Raw genomic sequence first — 20811 nt, 5'->3', positions numbered from 1 at the left:
CCGACCTCCATGCAGAATATGACCTGTTTACAACCACTCTTTGCCTTCTGTGGGCAAGCCAGTTCTGGATCCACAAAGCAATGTCCCCTTGGATCCCATGCCTCCTTACTTTCTCAATAAGCCATGCATGGGGTACCTTATCAAATGCCTTGCTGAAATCCATATACTGTACACTACATCTAATGCTCTACCATCATCAATGCGTTTAGTCACATCCTCAAAAAATTCAATCAGGCTCATAAGGCACAACCTGCCTTTGACAAAGCCATGCTGACTATTCCTAATCATATTATGTCTCTCCAAATGTTCATAAATCCTGCCTCTCAGGATCTTCTCCATCAAGGTACCAACCACTGAAGTATGACTCACTGGTCTATAATTTCCTGGGCTATCTCTACTCCCGTTCTTGAATTATGGAACAACATCCGCAACCCTCCAATCCTCCAGAACCTCTCCTCTCCCCATTGATGATGCAAAGATCATCGCCAGAATCTCAGCAATCTCCTCCCTCGCCTCCCACAATAGCCTGGGGTACTTCTCGTCCGGTCCCGGTGACTTAATCCAACTTGATGCTTTCCAAAAGCTCCAGTACATCCTCTTTCTTAATATCTACATGCTCAAGCTTTTCAGTCCGCTGTAAGTCATCCCTACAATTGCCAAGATCCTTTTCCGTAGTGAATACTGAAGCAAAGTACTCATTAAGTACCTCTGCTATCTCCTCTGGTTCCATACACACTTTTCCACTGTCACACTTGATTGGTCCTATTCTCTCACGTCTTATCCTCTTGTTCTTCACATATTTGTAGAATGCCTTGAGGTTTTCCTTAATCCTGGCTGCCAAGGCCTTTTCATGGCCCCTTCTGGTTTTCCTAATTTCATTCTTAAGCTCCTTCCTGCTAGCCCTACAGTCTTCTAGATCGCTATCATTATCTAGTTTTTTGAACCTTTCATAAGCTCTTCTTTTCTCCTTGACTAGATTTACAACAGCCTTTGTACACCATGGTTCCTGTACCCTACTATCCTTTCCCTGTCTGATTGGAATGTACCTATGCAGAATCCACGCAAATATCCCCTGAATATTTAGCACATTTCTCTGTACATTTCCCTGAGAACATCTGTTCCTAAATTTATGCTTCCAAGTTCCAGCCTGATAGCTTCATATTTCCCCTTACTCCAATTAAACGCTTCCTAACTTGTCTGTTCCTATTCCTCTCCAATGCTATGGTAAAGGAGATAGAATTGTGATCACCATCTCCAAAATGCTCACCCACTGAGAGACCTAACATCTGACCAGGTTCATTTCCCAATACCAGATCAAGTACAGCCTCTCCTCTTGTAGGCTTATCTACATATTCAGTCAGGAAACTTTCCTGAACATACCTAACAAACTCCACCCCATCTAAACACTTTGCTCTAGGAAGATGCCAGTCGATATTTGAGAAATTAAAATCTCCCACCAGAACAACCCTGTTGTTATTACACCTTTCCAGAATCTGTCTCCCTATCTGCTCCTCGATGTCCCTGTTAGTATTGGGTGGTCTACAGAAAACACCCAGTGGAGTTATTGAACCCTTTCTCTTCCTAACTTCCACCCACAGAGACTCTGTAGACAATCCCACCATGACTTCCTCCTTTTCTGGAGCCATGACACTATCTCTGATCAACAGTGCCATGCCCGCACCCTCCCTCCCTGTCCTTTTGGAAACATCTAAAACCCGGCACTCGAAGTAACCATTCCTGTCCTTGAGCCACCCGCGTCTCTGTAATGGCCACCACATCATAGCTCCAAGTACTGATCCACACTCTAACCTCATTCGCTTTGTTCATGCTACTTCTTGCATTAAAATAAACACATCCCAAACCATCAGTCTGAACACGTTCCTTCTCTATCACCTGCCTATCCTCCCTCTTGCACTCTCCAAGCTTTCTCTATTTGTGAGCCAACCGCCTCTTCCTCCGTCTCTTCAGTTCTGTTCCCATCCCCCAGCATTTCTAGTTTAGACTCTCCCCAATGGCCTTTGCAAAACTCCCCGCCAGGAGTCATCCTGGGATTCAAGTGCAACCCGTTCTTTTTGTACAGGTCACACCTGCCCCAAAAGAGGTCCCAGTGATCCAGAAATCTGAATCCCTGCCCCCTGTTCCAATCCCTCAGCCACATATCTATCCTCCACCTTCTTCTATTCCTATATTCACTGTCACGTGGCACAGGCAGTAATCCCAAGATTATTACCTTCGTGGTCCTGTTTCTCAACTTCCTTCCTGACTCTCTGTAGTCTGTTTTCAGGACCTCCTTCCTTTTCCTACCTATGTCGTTGGTACCAATATGTACCACGACCTCTGGCTGTTCTCCTTCCCCTTCAGGATATCTTGGACGCGATCAGAAACATCCTGGACCCTGGCACCTGGGAGACAAACTACCATTCATGTTTCCTTCCTGTGTTCACAGAATCACCTGTCTGACCCCCTAACTACAGAGTCCCCTATCACTGCTGCCATCCTCTTCCTTTCCCTACTCTGAGCCACAGGGCCATACTCTGTGCCAGAGATGCGACCACTGTTGCTTTCCCCAGCTAGGCTGTCCCCCTCCAACAGTACTCAAACAGGAGTACATATTGTTAAGGGGGACAGCCACAGGGCTGTTCTCTAGCCACTGAGTCCTGCCCTTCCCTCTCCTGACTGTTACCCACTTATCTGTCTCCTGAGGCCCCGGTGTGACTACCTGCCTATAGCCTCTATTTATTGCCTCCTCACTCTCCCTGACCAGACGAAGGTCATCGAGCTGCATCTCGACACACCTAGTGCAGATATGGCCATCCGGGAGGCTGGGGAGTCTCCAGGACTTCCCACACCTGACACCGAGCACAGAACATCGGCCTCACACAAATACTTCCTGTCTGTATTCTACACAGGCAACCTACCTCGCCTCAATGCATTATCGCCGAAGCCCCATTAAGCCAAAGCCCTCCTACTCTGTCTACCTCTACTTCATCACCTGCTCCTCAAATGCCCGCTCTATGAAGCTGTCTTCTTTTAAACTCTTCTCGCTGTTCTAACTGGCTGACGTCCACACGCTCGCACAGTCTTGCCTCGGTCAAACTGCTGAAGAAAGAACTGTCTCCTTTTAAACTCTTCTTGCTGTTCTAACTGGCTGACGTCCATGCGCTTGCGCAGTCGTGCATCAATCATATTTGAAATAAATAAAAGAAGTAGTTTCATAAACTGTCAACAGGATGTTACTGTGGTCATGTTGTTCGCTGACACATTCTTGGTTAATTTTCTTCACTATCCATTATTACCATCTATTTTAGTGTCATCCACAAACTTACTAACCATATATAAGGAGGTGGTGCCACAAAATACATATCTGATACAGAAAGTGTGTGTTTAGTACAGGCATGATTGAGCTGTTAGAGTACTTGGTCAATTTTCTAGCTTGATCTAATTTGATTGGAGGCCCTGTGACTGCCAGTAAAATCATGCTGTTTGGAAAAAGTGCTGTAGAATCAAATTTCTGTTTGGCATTCTATGACAATTCTGGCTGTTAAAGGATTGTCAAATCGTTTTTTCTGTGAGGTGGGCTTGTTTTTGCAATCTTACCTGGTACAATTATGGCATAGAAAGATAGATTTTACCAGAGGTCCATCAAAATGACGGTTTTTCTGGTTGTTCTGGTGCTACCCATGTTATAGGGGCTTACTTTTGAGCAATTTGAAAAGCCCATTTTCAAATGGATGCAAAGTTAGCATATTGCTGGATGGATGTGTACAATATACACCAGTGACACTCTTACCCATGACACCAAGGTGCTATTGCAGGTGAGAAGCAAAAAAGGAGTTTGTTTTTGTTGGACCAATAGAATGTCACATTCTTTTATGTAAGAACAAAGAAATCTAATAGTGAATCCATTTTCATGCCGCAATGCCTTTAATCTGTCTAGAAATAAATAGAGCCCACACCCAATAAACAGCTGAGGAGTTCTCCTTTCATGTTTCCCAAAAATGCCCAAGATCCTCTGTCAGCAGGGTCTTTTTTGCCATTAATTGGCCTTCAGTCATTAAAGAGGATTATTCCACTGCCATGTTCATCTCTTTTCTACACGCCCTCTCTTTTCTGTTATTTGTATGTTCATTTCCCTTCCTTCCATTTGATGTCAACGATGTACAGTCAGTAATCTCTTTGTTTTTCAGAAGCATTTGTATCTTTTAGAAGGATGCAAGAAAGGTTAATCTTCCTATTTCACTTAACTTGGGCCAAGAGGCACTAAAACTAAACTAATGTTATTTTTCTGTTTGCCCAGGGATGTGAAAGATTATTTGTGTTTTTTAAGTAATTAATATTTTTAAAGTATGCACTGTCAAATAGATCTTATTATTAAGGTAAATTATAAATTCTGACATAGAGTGTTACTTCTCAAGTTTTTTAAAGAATTTGCAACCATTTTATTTAAAGCATTGGCAAGTGTTCAAGGAGCAGCACAAGGCAGACAGGCAAAGGAAGCAATGTTTATTCAAAAGGTCAACAATACTGCTTCGTTGGAACAAGCTAACCAATTACAATGGTAAGTGGAAGATAAAATAATATCAATTGCACCGATTTGTATTATTACTTGAAATGTTAAATGCTTTCCAAATATGATTTTTATTTTTAAACATTTAATATATTGTTCAAAATACAATTTGATAAGTCATTAACTTAGACATATTCATTTTAACTGATCTTGTATTTATTCACTTCAGTTTCTGGTTATTTTTCTTTAATTTGTAGCTTCTCTACAGATGACACCAAACATTGTTGTATTGTTGTATTGCCTTTCAGGCAGTCACACCTTGGTAGAGATCCAATTTCTCCTAGAGCTAAACAGTTAATTCTGGAAAATAGACAACTGGCGGATGAAGAATACAAGGTTTGAAATTTTTTTTGCTGAATACATAAATGTAACAGTAGCTGTTTGAACATGAGGCTAAATATGATCTATTCCTTACTCAGCAACCAAGGCAAATGTGGAACTGTTGCAAAATAGCCTAAAACCACTGGTTATTCTGTCAGTTCAGCATATTTACATCACTGGTTCAGGTAAATATGACATAAATTATTTTCTGAGTAAAATGAAGTTCAGGTCCACAATCCCTTATCCGAAATCCCTGAGGCCAGTTGCATTTTGGATTTCAGAATTTTTCGGATTTCAGAATCCCCCCCCCCATACCAAATAACACGTATGCTCAAGTCCCTTATTTAACCTGTCTCCGTGTGGTGGACTTTAGGACCCAGCGGCGCACCAAACCTACGCACATCCTCCCATATACTTTAAATCATCTCTACATTACTTATAATACCTATTACAATGTAAATGCTATGTAAGTAGTTGTTATGCTGTATTGTTTAGGGAATAATGACAAGAAAATATTTTATTTCCAACAAAAACATTCAATAAAACATAAAATTATACAGCTTCAAATGAGCCGAATCAAACACATGGTAAATGACTTAATTGGAATAAATGTAGAATATCACTGTCACTATAAAACTTCAGTAACTTGTCTTTCTGTTTATTTAAATCATACACAGTGGTAGTTCTGACACTATTTTCTTCAGTAAGACGGCGCACAGACACACCACGATCAAGCTTCTGCAATAACTCCACTTTCTGCGTTATTGATAATGATAGATGCTTCTTTCTGTTTTTCTCATTGTTACCCATAGGGGTATCTGCAGCTCGTTTTGGCATTTTCACAGTGAAATTATACACAAAGTCAACAGTGAACACAAAATATCAGCAAACAGCAAATGCATGTGTAACCAGTACAACGCGCTGAGCCACAACTGACGTCTGGCGGCCTCTGCTTGTGCTGCCACGTCATACCTGAGTGACGTTAGCTGTTGGCGAAAAGAACTTAGGTTTTCGGAGCTTCTTGGATTTCAGAATTTCAGATAAGGGAATATGCACCTGTAATAGAAACAGGAACTCAATGGAACATTGAAAGAATGCTCACAAAAGAGAGACAAGAGTGGATACCTCACTGCTGGGATACGATGCTGGAGAGGAAATAATGGGGGACAAGGAAATAGTGGACGAACTGAATAAGTATCTTGCATCAATCTTCATTATACTAGCAGTGTGGTGGAAGTTCCATATGTTGGGGGTCATGAAGTATATGAAGTTACCATTACTAGAGAGGTGGTTCTCAGGGAACTGAAAGGTGTGAAGGTACCTTTCAGATCTATAAGTCACCTGGACCAGATAGTGTACACACCAGTGTTCTGAAAGACATGGCTGAAGAGATGGAGACATTAGTAATGATCCTTCAAGAACCACTAGATTCTGGAATGATCCCGAAAGACTGGAAAACTGCAAATGTCACTCCAGAAAGGAAGTTATAGGCCAGTCAGTCGGACCTCAGTGATTGGGAAGATGTTGGAGGCATTTGTTAAAGATGTGATTTCAGGGTACTTGGAGGTGTATGATAAAATAGGCCATAGTCAGCATGGTTTCCTCAAGGGAAAATTTTTCCTGACAAATCTGTTGAAATTCTTTGAAGAAATAACAAGCAAGGTAGAGAAAGGAGAATTGGTTGATGTTTTGTGTTTGGATTTTCAGAAGGCCTTTGACAAGGTTCCACAAATAAGGCCACAAGCTACAAGCCTATGGTATTACAGGAAAGATTTTAGCATGGATAAAGGAGTGGCTGAGTGCCAGGAGACAAAGAGTGGGAATAAAGGGAGGCTTTTCTGGTTGGCTGCCAGTGACTAGTGGTGTTCCAGAGGGGTCTATGTTGGGACCATTTTCTTTTTACGTTACAAGTCAATGATTTGGATGATGGAATTGGTGGCTTTGTCATAAAGTTTGCAGACGATACGAAGATAGGAGGAGAGGCTGGTAGTTTTGAAGTCACAGGATCAGTTCATCCCAAAGAAGAAGCACCCTAAATGGAGGATGAGGCAACTGTGGCCTACGAGGGAAGTCAAAGGTATCATAAACACAAAAAAAGAGGACGTACATTATAGCAAAATCCAGTGTAAAGATTGAGTACTTGGAAGCTTTTGAAATCAGCAGAATGCGACTAAAAAACCAATAAGTTTGGAAAAACTGAAATACAAATGTAAGATAACCAATAATGTAATATAGGATTTCAAAAGTTTTTTTCAGTTATTTAAAGAGTAAAAGAGAGTCTAGAGTGGATACCGGACTGCTGAAAAATTGTGTTGGAGATGTAGTAATGGGAACAAAGAAATGGAGGATGAACTGATTAAGTATTCAAAGATAGGTGGAAGAGAAGGACACAGACAATCTGCGGAAGGGCTTGCTTGCAATGATTAGGAGAATGGGGAAAGAAATGGTTTATGAAATACAGTCTATGGTGATGTACTTTGGTAGAAGGAATAAAAGCATAGACTATTTTCTAAGCAGGAAGCAAATTCAGAAAGCAGAGGTGTGAAGTTTGGTCAGTAGTAAGGAAGGCAAATGCAATGTTAGTATTCATTGTGAGAAGACTAAAATATAAACCGAAGGATGTAGTGCCGAAGCTTTATAAGGCTTTGGTCAGACCACATTTGGAGCATTGTGAGCAGTTTTGTGCCCCATAACTAACATTGCGCTGGCATTGGATGGTGTCCACAGGAGATTTACAGGAATGATCCTGGGAATAAAAGAATTAATGTCTGAGGAGCATTTGATAGCTCTGGGTCTGTGCTCACTGGAGTTAAGAAAAATGAGGAGGGATCACATTGAAATCTACTGAATATTAAAAGGCCTGGATAAAGTGGACATGAAGAAGTTGTTTCCAATTGCGGGATTACAGCCTCGGAATAGAAAAGTGTCCCTTTAAAACAGATAAGGAGGAATTTCTTTAGCCAGAGGATGGTGAATCTGTGGAACTCATTGCCATAAATGGCAAGAAAGTATGTTGTTGAAATAGATTGTACAGTGAACATGCTAAATTCTGATAAAACACACATATGTTCCCAGTGCATTATTTTGATGGCAGTATCGAGCCAACACTAACCAAACTGCTTATCATATTGACACATATTTATGGGCTGTTATTTCAGGAGTAGTAACTTAAGATAAAGTTGATGTCACTCACTAAAATGAAGTTTGCATCTTTTAAAGTAAAGTTATTTTGTGGATGGAAATGATGATGATTATACTCAAGCAAGGGCTCCCAACCTGGGGCCTACGGGTCCCTTGCTTAATGGTATTAGGCCATGACATAAAAAAGGTTGGGAACCCTGCTCTAAAGGTTTTGGAATTTTCCTGAAAGCCATGATGAAACACAGAAGATATGATGCACCCCTGTTTTTTTAATAATTGTTCCTTCGTGGACAAAAGGGAAAAGTGGATCAAAGTCTTCTTTGTGGTACACCTTACATTGAGACTTGACCAGAAGAAGGAACATAGCAAGAAAGTAAAACACTGGACCAGAAAAGTCTTCATGTTTGGAGGATGAATTAATGATCTAGGTGAATCTTCCAGTAGCAAAGATATCTGTGACATCATAGTTGGTTTTGTTTGCTAATTCTTCTGTACCAAATGCTTCGATTTCCATCTTTTCATCATGTCTACCATCAAAAGCAGGGGTTCACAACCTCAGATCCACAGATGCCTCAGTTAATGGTTGGGGTCCATGGCATAAAAAAGTTTGGGATCCTGCTCTAAAGAGATGTAACTTAGCTTGACAGCACTAACAAAATATAATATTTTTTTTAAAATCATTATTTCAAATTGATTGCAGACATTGAGCCCAAATTTCATTTTTGGCTGCAGTCACACACAGCAAAGCTAGTGATGCAGGGGAGAGGTAAGGAGTGGAAATATTGGGGGAAGAAAGAAATTATAAAAAATATGGTTTTGAGTTTGAACACAGCATCACATTGGAACAAACCAGAGTGAACTTTTCTTTACTAGCTATTAGTATTTTTATATGGTAGGTTAATTTCAACAGAGTATTTGAATGTAGTGTGAAAGATTAAAATGAGGGTAGTACAGCTGTTGCTTTGAGGATGGGACAAAACCATACTAATGGAGTACTGCATGGGAGTTTTCTGTTGATTTGTAACATTCTGTATTTAATACTGTATACTAAAAGTGAAAGAATGTTTAACACCAACACGCCTCATTTGATAAGCACTTAAAACACATAAATTAAGTAATGTTTCAATTCCCTTACATAGAAAAAGATCTAACTCCAGTAGAGTAAATTCCAGGAAAGCGAGAAGAGCAGACGAGAAGGATTATGTTAAACTTTAGCTTCCTTTAATATGGATTAAGTACAGCTTCTTTCTTTATCCTGTCAATACAAAAAGTCACTTTGACCCTGTTTACGAAGCTGTGGTTTGTCAGTGTACAAGGCAATGAAATCCATGTGCGATGTGCTAATTTAGGAAGGTCATTTGTGGAAGGTCATTACTGCAGCAGATAAGATAAATGATCCATTTTCTATGCCATGAAATGCAGCATGTACATGGACAGATAACTGCTTGTTTCAGATGTGCATGAAATGGCTAAAATTATGTGATTGGGACTGCATTTTTGCCTTTCCTTTACTTGGAAGTTATCGAAAGATAAAGTCTTAGACAATCTAGCTAACTATGTGCCTAAAACTTTTGCACAGTACTGTAAGTGGTTGTAAAAATTCTCCAAATCTGCTTTCTAACTGCAGGAACTCCTGTTTCAACACTCTGGAAAATATATTTCATTTGCCTTATCTTCACAAATTAATTTGTATTTTCCATCTATATACTACTAGACAATGGGGTGACCCGTTGGGGCTCCCTTTGAGAGAAGGGTTGTGCAGTCTGATGTGACCAGAATGACCATTAAATTTTCCTGAATGCTATTGCTATCTCTTTGATTTCCAAATTAAAGAAGAAAAGCTCAGCTTATTAAAGAAGAAAGACGCATAGCAAGACAAATATGTGACCAGAATGAACATTAAATATCCATGAAGTAAATGTCCAACGTAATGATGGATTTGGCCTTGAATAATCACAGAAGGATTCCATCGATTCATAGAAATATAGAAAATAGGTGCAGGAGTAGGCCATTCGGCCCTTCGAGCCTGCACCGCCATTCAGTATGATCATGGCTGATCATCCAACTCAGAACCCTGTACCTGCCTTCTCTCTATATCTCCGATCCCTTTAGCCACAAGGGCCATATCTAACTCCCTCCAAATATAGCCAATGAACTGGCCTCAACTGTTTCCTGTGGCAGAGAATTCCACAGATTCACCACTCTCTGTTTGAAGTAGTTTATCCTCATCTCGGTCCTAAAAGGCTTCCCCTTTATCATTAAACTGTGACCTCTCGTTCTGGACTTCCCCAACATCGGGAACAATCTTCCTGCATCTAGCCTGTCCAATCCTTTTTAGGATTTTATACGTTTCAATAAGATCCCCCCTCAATCTTCTAAATTCCAATGAGTATAAGCCTAGTTGATCCAGTCTTTCATCATATGAAAGTCTTGCCATCCCAGGAATCAATCTGGTGAACCTTCTTTGTATTCCCTCTCTGGCAAGAATGTCTTTCCTTAGATTAGGGGACCAAAACTGCACATAATACTCCAGGTGTGATCTCACCAAGGCCTTGTACAACTGCAGTAGTGCCTCCCTGCTCCTGTACTCGAATCCTCTTGCTATGAATGCCAACATACCATTCGCCTTTTTCACCGCCTGCTGTACCTGCATGCCCACTTTCAATGACTCGTGTACAATGACACCCAGGTCTCGTTGCACCTCCCCTTTTCCTAATCGGCCACCATTCAGATAATAATCTGTTTTCCTGTTCTTGCCACCAAAGTGGATAACCTCACATTTATCCACATTAAATTGCATCTGCCATGAATTTGCCCACTCACCTAACCTATCCAAGTCACCCTGCATCCTGTTAGCATCCTCCTCACAGCTAACACTGCCGTCCAGCTTCGTGTCATCCGCAAATTTGGAGATGCTGCATTTAGTTCCCTCATCCAAGTCATTAATATATATTGTAAACAACTGGGGTCCCAGCACTGAGCCTTGCGGTACCCCACTAGTCATTGCCTGCCATTCTGAAAAGGTCCCGTTCATTCCCACTGTTTGCTTCCTGTCTGCCAACCAATTCTCTATCCACATCAATACCATACCCCCAATACCATGTGCTTTAAGTTTGCACGCTAATCTCCTGTGTGGGACCTTGTCAAAAGCCTTTTGAAAATCCAAATATACCACATCCAGTGGTTCTCCCCTATCCACTCTACTAGCTACATCCTCAAAAAATTCTATGAGATTCGTCAGACATGATTTTCCTTTCACAAGTCCATGCTGACTTTGTCTGATGATTTCACCGCTTTCCAAATGTGCTGTTATCACATCTTTGATAACTGACTCTAGCATTTTCCCCACCACCGATGTTAGGCTAACCGGTCTATAATTCCCTGGTTTCTCTCTCCCTCCTTTTTAAAAAGCAGGGTTACATTAGCCACCCTCCAATCCTCAGGAACTAGTCCAGAACCTAAAGAGTTTTTAAAAATTATCACTAATGCATCCACTATTTCTTGGGCTACTTCCTAGTTGGAATGACCTCTTTGGCACCAAAGTATGTCATTTGGAAGAGGCAATTGTATTGTCTGATGTTCTTCCTGAACTCGTTTGTAATAAGTTCATCATTGCTGTACAAATTGAGGAGTTCATTAGTTAGAGGCTGCAAATTGCCTCCCTGTCCCTTCATACAGCAGAAATGTGCAGTTTCTCCAGTGAATAGGAAGGCACGACAGTGAGGGCATACTCTGGTCATCGAATCAACATCAGCAGAAATGTGACGGCATGCCAGTCGTGCAACTTGCCTTGCTCTTTCTCTGTCGAGGTATTGTCGTTGAAAGCGGCCATTGTCGTCTTCAGCAACTCTCGCAATAATTACTCTATGCCGCATATTCTCGAGTTGATCTTTCCTTTTCTCCTCTGTTTCTTTCTCTCTCCTCCTCCTCTGCCTGTTTTTGTCATTCTGGAGATGCGCAGGCTTTTCATCCTTCGTCTCTTCATCTCTTCTACCATTTGTTCTTTCTCTCTGATCCTGGAGTCGTGCAGCCCTGGCCTGATCGGATTCTTGTTCTCTCCTCTGTCTGTGCCTATTGTTGTCATTTTGGAGACGTGCATGCCTGTCCTCCTCTGTCTCGTCTTCTCTCAACTTTTTTGTCCTGACTCTTTGATCCTGGAGTCGTGCGGCCCTGGCCTCATCTGATTGTTGTTCTCTCCCTCTCCTTGCTGGTTCCCGACGACGTTTGGCGTCATCTCTTGACCATAATGTCCCCCTTCTCTTTCCACGCGGCATAATTAGGCTATCCATATATTTTTATCCTAATGCTTGATAGAAGATAGGAAACAGTAACACCAAAGTCTCTAAGCTGCTGAGGCTGGCCGTGCGCATGCGTCGAGCTGTGGAGTCACTGTCTCCATGGAAGGTGGAAGTGGCTCTGTGAGTATCGTGAAGCGCTACTGAGGCTGGCCATGCACATGCATCAGGCTGTAGCATCCCGATTTCCATGGTGGCCGATCGGGTCTCGGGTGAAAGGCAGCCTGTTGATTTTTGGCGAATAAGCAATTTTATATGAATATATAACCCTGAACTTTGCCTGCGTTCTGTAAGTTAGTGCATTTTAATTCGATTTAGCCAATAAAAGTGCTGCTCCAATGCACCATTTGTGCTAATTGGAGGTCACAAACAGACAGACAGAGCATGAGAGATTTAGTAGTATATAGATTGTTCTTTTCTAGCACATTTGGTAGCAATAGAACTTCTGAATCAAAAGGGTTATGTTTTAAAAATGCAAACACGAGGAAATCTGCAGATGCTGGAATTTCAAGCAACACACATCAAAGATGATGGTGAATGCAGTAGGCCAGGCAGCATCCCTAGGAAGAGGTACAGTCCGACGTTTTGGGCCGGGACCCTTCATCAGGACTAACTGAAAGAAGAGCTAGTAACAGATTTGAAAGTGTTGTTTTAACCCCATTTGAGAACTTTTGTACACAATATGTCCAATTACTTAATATAGAGTTAATATGGAGTTTGGAAAGTTTCTTTGAAGGTCTTGACTTTCAGATAAGATGTACAGACAAGTTCTCATCCACACATTTGAGTGGTTCCATTTGGTTCAAAATCCCAAGATACTTTTTGATGAAGAAAAATAAAAAAATTGAGTTAAAATAATGGCCAAGATCTTCTTGGGAAATAACAACAGTTCCACATGGAATGCTTTGGCAGTGTCTTGCTGTTTTCCAGCAGTAATGCTGGAAATTAGCCATCCAGCAGCCTATCCTTTTCAGTGGAGACATGTTGCTATGTAGAAAAAGATGTAAGCTTCAGGTAATTTATATTGTTGGTGTTAATTATATTTCAAAAATGAATACAATTAATTTGTATTTTCTTGTGTTTTAAATATGTATTTCAGGTTTTATTAATTTTTATAAATCTTCACATTTTCAATTATTTTGTGGCATGTGTAATCTGTAACAATCTAATGTTTTTGAATGTGAAAGACAATTGCAGTCATTCAAATTGCTTAAAGCTTTGACTACTGAAAGTGTTGTTTAAGCAATTCTCAAAGTGTTTCAATCAGCAGAGCTTTCTCAGTACCTACCGTTTCATGCTATTCCCACTAGGACTGCACAGAGCTAACTAACCATGTCAGAGACAGTTTTGTGGACCTTGTTGCCACTTGGTAACTGCAGACCTGATGGATTGGGAAACGGAAACCTTGATGTTTCCGGTAATTGGAGACCAACAGATAAATAAAGCAAAAGTAAAGTGCAGGCAAATAAATACAAATAGTTCATAATAAAGCAGTACACATAAATTACTGTCTCAACAGAAGAGTCATTTTGCATTGAATGACACAATTGATTAGTTAAGTTGCATATTGTAATATTTTTATTTATTCATTGGAATGGACATTTCTTCATTGCCAGCATTCATTGTTCCATTCCTAATTTCTCTAAACTGTGAAAGCAGATAAGAGTCAAATGGATTGATTTGAAGTCCTGTACATTGTCAGATTTAAGAATTATTTTGCTTTCCAGTGCCTTTGGACTACACGGTGAGTCATGGTGAGTATTTATGGAGTAGTAGTAGGTTATTTAGTGAGGTCATGGGGGATAATTTCTCTTAACAGCATCGCCTGATTCCTCTAAAATTATTTTTAAGTGCAATAAAATGACCAAACCTCCCTTGCCACCTTCAAGAAATTTCAATTCAGTTCAATTGAAATTTAATTGTCATTTAACCGTATATGAATAAAATTGATGAATGCAGCCAAACAAGACAGTGTTTCTACGGGGTCACGTTGCAAAGACACATTACCAGCAGTCACAGTAAGCACACACAAGATTACAATCATGTAATAAGAGTCCATCACCCACCCCCACCCCTATGGCGCCGTGGCTTGATGCATACAAGTCAACAAGCCCATATTGAATGTCAATAAAAATACAACAATGCAGAATATGCATGTGTGTGTGTGTGTGTGTGTGTATTTTATGTGTATGTGTGTGTGTATGTCTGTTTACATATATATTTTAAATCCTCAGTCACCATAACTGCCCTTCGCCGCCCTGGCAGAGAATGATGGCTTGGACGCGTCACCTCCAGCGGATGAAAAGCAAGCAACTCCGCAGCTTGAGGCCCAAGTCTATTGAGTACCCTAAAAAAATCTGCAGTCGGCCGCAACAGAGCTTGTCTTCTGCCAAGTGAAACTCTGGAGGGTAGCTCCGACTCCATTCTGGATACAGCACCACCTGGCCCCGGTGAAGCGCAATGACTTTGTCCCCTTACTCCGAGCAGCTGCAAACAAGAGACACTGTGGCTTCAGGCCTAGTCCTTGCTACAACCAAGGACTAGGCCCCGTCAATCCACCCTGCTCATATCCAATAAATCAGCGAATCAAACTTGCGGTGTACCAGATTAACAATGTCCAAGGGGATCTTGCAGTCACAAGAAACGCGACCATGATGGGCACTCACTATTGGACTGTAAGCCTCCATCAACTCAAGCAGCAGTACATTGCTCAGCTTCTTTATTATCTCCACCAACAAGGAACTTGTTTTGAGTTCTTAACGTTTAAATAGAACGGGAACACCTTTTGTTGATCCCGTATAAGCCACTGTGACCAGTCACTCTGCCATCTTGCCAGAATCTTGTCAGAGCTCATTTCAGTTTACGTATTTTAAAGCAACAATGTCAATTCTGGACCGCTCAGCCAGGACAAACATCTTTTTGTACCTATACTTACTCTATCAAGCTTTCTAAAAATTATATATATTTCAATGCTCACAGATCATTCTTGCAAACTGTAATGACTTAGGGATCTAGTCTACTCAATCTCTGTCAAATGACAGTCCTGCCACCCTAGGGACCAATTTGGCAAATTTTAACCACCTTTTCTCTAAAGTAAGCATATTCTTTCTGGGAGAATGCACTTAGTACTCCCCGTGTAGTTTAACTAAAGCCCTATAAAATTGTAATGAGGCATTTTTACTCATGTATTTTCTTGTATTTTATTACAGTTTATCTTGCTTCCTCCAGGATAGGTTGTGAAAATAAAGCTTCTTTATCTTGTTCCTAATGGAAGTGGTGACTTTTTCTGACAGGATATACACAAGGATGCAGGCAGGATCTGACCAGTCTTCAGCTTGCAGTAAATTAATCCTTATGTGCATACACTACCAAAATATTTTGCAACAGGCAGAAAAACGGATACTGAAATCTCTAACACGAGGAAATCTGCAGACCATAAAAGTTGCTGGTAAACGCAGCAGGCCAGGCAGCATCTCTAAGAAGAGGAACAGTCGACGTTTCGGGCGGAGACCCCTTCGTCAGGACTAACTGAAAGAAGAGCTAGTAAGAGATTTGAAAGGGGGAGGGGGAGATCTGAAATGATAGGAGAAGACAGGAGGGGGAGGGATGGAGCCAAGAGCTGGACAGGTGATTGGCAAAAGGGATATGAGAGGATCATGGGACAGGAGGCCCAGAGAGAAAGAAAAGGGGGAGGGGGGAAGCCAAGAGGATGGGCAAGGGGTATAGTGAGAGGGACAGATGGAGAAAAAGGAGAGAGAGAAAAAGAATGTGTGTATATAAATAAATAACGGATGGGGTACGAGTGGGAGTTGGGGCATTAATGGAAGTTAGAGAAGTCAATGTTCATGCCATCAGGTTGGAGGCTACCCAGACGGAATATAAGGTGTTGTTCCTCCATCTCTCACTAACTCTTCTTTCAGTTAGTCCTGATGAAGGGTCTCGGCCCGAAACATCGACTGTACCTCTTCCTAGAGATGCTGCCTGGCCTGCTGCGTTCACTAGCAACTTCTATGTGTGTTACTAAAATCTCTCATGTCTTGCTTCAGTAATGTGTAATTTCTTGTGCATCTGTTACCCCAATGATTGTTGGCTTGCAGGGTTCAGTGCATGGAGAGAGTGAAAACTCAATTTTAATAGAAAAAAGAATTCTATTTTATAAATGTCTCATTAAATCTATTTAATACCTGTATTATGGAAGGACAACTTTGAGAAACAATTCTGGAAGGGAGAAATGATATTTTGTCAACCTAAGAGCTACAATGTTGTCTTGCTCATTGGTAGATTGAAAACCAAATCCTATTTAAAATAACTTCAGTCACAGTGGCATATAGAGAAATTTTTCCTAACATATTTCTTACCTATGCGCTAGATCTTCAACAATGAATTTCCTTTAAATCAGGGGTTACCAGTCCGCAGACTTCTTTCCTAATGGTATTGGTACATGGCATAAATGGCATAAAAAGGGTTGGGAATCCCTGCTTTAAATGCATTGATATTAATCAGTGCAATGACTCCTTTCAGTATTAACTGGAAGCATAGATTTCTTTCTTCATGGGTGTATGTGCTTAGACTCTATAATAACATTGACATTGTTACTTAATAGGTTTACCTGGATGTCCATGTACCACAAAAGGAATGTCAAAGACAGGAAACAAAGATTTCATTGATTCGCGTCCTCCGATCTGCTGGACAGGTTAATTATGTTTTCTTTGCTTACATTGTTTGACATATTTCAACATTTTTCAGTTGTAACTATATTTTTCCAATAGATGATTTTTATTTCTGAAAATACCATTCTATTTAATACCCAAATATACTCTGTACAATAGAATAGAACTTTATTGACATTGCTCAAGACAACAAGATTGCAGTGCTACTCCAGTCTGTGCAAAAAGGATATTACAATGCATGTGGTACAGCTTAATTTAAAAAACATTCAAAATAAACCGTAAATTAGTTTCATGCTACTGTGAAAACAGTCAAGTAGAAATCCATTAAATTTGGTAAATTATTAGGAGAATCAAAGATAACAATAGTTCCAAAGGAGTTTTTAAAAATAAATCTTTAGTTGTTTTATAGGATTTGTGCATCACTATCAAGGCTAACATTTTTATTTCATCCTAATAAACCTTGAAAAGCCATTGGGATTCCTGAACTGTTGTATTTCTTCTGATACAGGTATTCCCAAAGTGTTGGGTAATGAACTCAATGATTTAAACCTGGTGGCAATGAAAGAGCAACTACATATTTCCAATTTAGAATGATGGGCACTTAGAAAGAGAAACTCTAAGTAATGATCCCTTTGCCCCAAAGCCCTCTTCCTTAGAAGTTACAATTAAGAAAGGTGCTTACAGAGTTAAATAGATTATTAACCATGGTGTATTTTGATCCATTTTTGATATGCAGGTAATTAAGGGAATAAATGTTTAGGCAGGTGGATGGTAGGTTTTTAAGCAGGCTTCTTGGGAGATGTCACTACTCTCTTGTACTTTTTAAATAATAGAAAGACTTTGGTGTGGAAAGACTCAGGAATGGTGGAAAGACTTAGCAAGTGAGTCACTGGGTTAAAAGTACTGAGCCTTGGACTTGTCCTTGTAGGCCACAGTATTTATGTGGCTCGTCAATTTGGGTTCCTCGTCAATGATGACTCCCAGCATGTTGACGGTTGGGAATCAATGCTATACAAACTGAAGAAAAAATACTGGGACCTGTGAAGGTGGTAATTTCATGGTAGCTTTATGCCTTAAACATAATTTGCCTTTTTCAGTTCATGCTTGAATATTGCCTACGTCTTTCCCACATGGATTTGGACTAGTTAAAATGCAATCACCAGGGAACATGCACATTTCTGACCTTATGATGAAAAGAAACTCCTGTAAAAAGTAGTGGATACAGCCCAGTCTATCATGGATAAAACCCTCTCAACCATTGAGCACATCTACATGAAATGCTGTCATAAAAAGCAGCATCCATCATCAGGGACCCCTACCACTCAGGAATGCTCTCTTCTTGCTGCTGTCATCTGGAAAAAGGTACAGGAGTCTCAGGACTCTCACCACCAGGTTCAGGAATAGTCATTACCTCTCAACCATCAGGCTCTTGAACCAAAGAGGATAATAACTTCACTCAACTTCACTTGCTCCATCATTGAAATGTTCCCACATTGAACAACTTCTTTCCAACTGTGAAAAGACTGCTGAACAGACCCTGACTGGGATCTAGGCCGTACCCTCCAAATATCTAGACCTGCCTCTCAGTTTTTTTGCACTACCTTACTTTCCATTTTTCTATTTTCTATTTATGATTTATAATTTAAATTTTTAATATTTGCTGATTTTTACTATTTGTAATATTTTTAATATTTGTAATCCAGGGAGTGGGAAGCGCAGAATCAAATATCGCTGTGATGATTGTACGTTCTAGTACCAATTGTTTGGCGACTATAAAGTATAATCTATGGGCTCGCTTTCAAGGACTCGTCATCTCATGTTCATGATATTTATTGCTTATTTATTTATTATTTATTTATTTATTTATTTATTTTTGTATTTGCAAAGCTTGTTGTCTTCTGAACACAGTTGAATGCCCATGTTGGGCAATCTTACAGTGATTCTGTCATGCTTATTATTCTGTATATTTAATGAGCATGGCCAGAAGTAAATGAATCTTAGGGTTGTATATGGGGACATGTATGTATCTTGATAATAAACTTATTTGGAACTTTGAATATTTGTCCTATTGTAGAAAAATGACTTAATTTTGCATGTTTGCTACCATTATTGTAGATATTATTTGGGATTTAATAGCATTTGTACTGGTTTATGTTCCATTAGCGGGTAAAGGATATGGATAGTATAAATTGATAAAACTTCTTAATTTCAAACGTTATATATTATACCAAGTGTTCTCAATTTGCACATAAATGTATTCATTCATTGCAAGAATCTAAGAACTGAAATAATGCATCTGCATCATAAATTGATGGTTCATAGGCCGAATTGAATTTGCTTTTTGTTCTTAATTAAAAAAGAACCCTTCACAGGCTAAGCTTTCCTTCATTCTAGATCATTTTGGTTCCTGGGACCCTGTTAATTTTAGCTGGCCAGGAATAGTGGTAAGGCACCACCAATAGTGGTGACAAAGATGTTCATGTCGAGTTTCAACGTTTCATGTAGAGGTACTCAGTGGTGGGAGGGCTTTACATATGATGGACTGTGCCATATCCACTACTTTTTGTAGGTCAGATGGCATTTGAATAGACTTTTGAAATCTTACTTCCAACGGAATGATTACCTCTCTGCCCTCAGTTGTTCTTAATGAGTTGTGTATTTGGCCTTGGATGCTCTTGACAGTGTTGAAGAATCTGCACATGTCTTGCTATTAGCAATCTGCTGGACTTCTTGCAGCCTTCCCACCCATGATTTCTCCTTTATCTTCTGAGTTTTCTTCTGGACTTAGACTTTTAGGTGCTTGTGAAGCACTTATTCTTCCCTTGAGGTGTGGTGGAGCTTCCAGTGTAGGACACTTTGCACTTGCCTATAGCTAAGTCCTGGATCTGCTGGTCATTCACATCAAAACAACTTTAGTTCTTTCTAGCAAAGAAGTCAAGAGTCTTCTCAATCAGAGTACAGACCAGTATCAAGCAAGGTTTAAATGTTCTATCTTCCATGATGCAATGTTGCTCTTCATCAGTAATAACTTACATGGCAGTGTGGAATAAATATATATAGATTCAGTCTATATGGAATATCTAAATCCTTATCGACTCATTGCAATCTCAGCATTCAAGCTGGAAATTTAAGATGTAGTATGTGTATTCAAAGATTGACTTCCAAGTCATCATTTGGTATTTTCTGAACCAAAGAGAGGATGGGAATTACCTTGAAGATATGAGAAGGAAAAGCCCTCTTCTAGACTGACCCTGCTCAACAATGTTATTCACTTACAATAAAGGTCTAGGTCAGAGGCTGAGAGAACTTGTATTGATTCCATTATTTTGCAAAGAAGACAGGATAATAGAATCAATATCGCTTTCCTCTTCCTGGACACCCAAAGAAGTTGTGCATAAAGCACCCATAATCATGATACTACGAGGGGTGATTGATAAGTTCGTGGCCTAGGGTAGAAGGGGTCAATTTTAGAAAAACCTAGCACATTAATTTTTCAACATAGTTCCCTCCTACATGTACACACTTAGTCCAGTGGTCGTGGAGCATACGGATCCCTTCTTTGTAGAAGTAGTCCACAGCAGGGGTGATTGATAAGTTCGTGGTCTAAGGTAGAAGAAGATGAGTTATACAGCTCTCATTACATGCACGTGCAATTCAACTCTTTTTCAGTGATTATGCAGAAAGCTTGAAGTTTCTTCTCATCTCCTTCTACTTTAGGCCACAAACATATCAATCACCCCTGTTGTGGACCACTTCTGGAGGTCCAAGATGCCGACTTCTACAAAGAAGGGATTTGTATGCTCCATGACCGCTGGAC

General features: G+C 40.2%; 1 protein-coding gene across 1 annotated transcript in view; it reads left to right on the top strand.

The window, feature by feature from the left end:
• The window catches only part of cfap221 (cilia and flagella associated protein 221), a 200030-nt gene that overhangs the window by 134388 nt on the left and 44831 nt on the right, over positions 1-20811 (top strand). The window contains exons 11-13 of the mRNA XM_063052456.1: positions 4450-4558; positions 4816-4903; positions 16928-17017. Of these exons, the coding sequence (XP_062908526.1) occupies positions 4450-4558; positions 4816-4903; positions 16928-17017 (287 nt within the window). The remainder of the gene's footprint in view (positions 1-4449; positions 4559-4815; positions 4904-16927; positions 17018-20811) is intronic.

This window comes from Mobula hypostoma, chromosome 6 (genome assembly GCF_963921235.1).
Source record: "Mobula hypostoma chromosome 6, sMobHyp1.1, whole genome shotgun sequence".
Classification (NCBI taxonomy): Eukaryota; Metazoa; Chordata; class Chondrichthyes; order Myliobatiformes; family Myliobatidae; genus Mobula; species Mobula hypostoma.
This window is presented reverse-complemented; position numbering and strand designations above follow the sequence as displayed.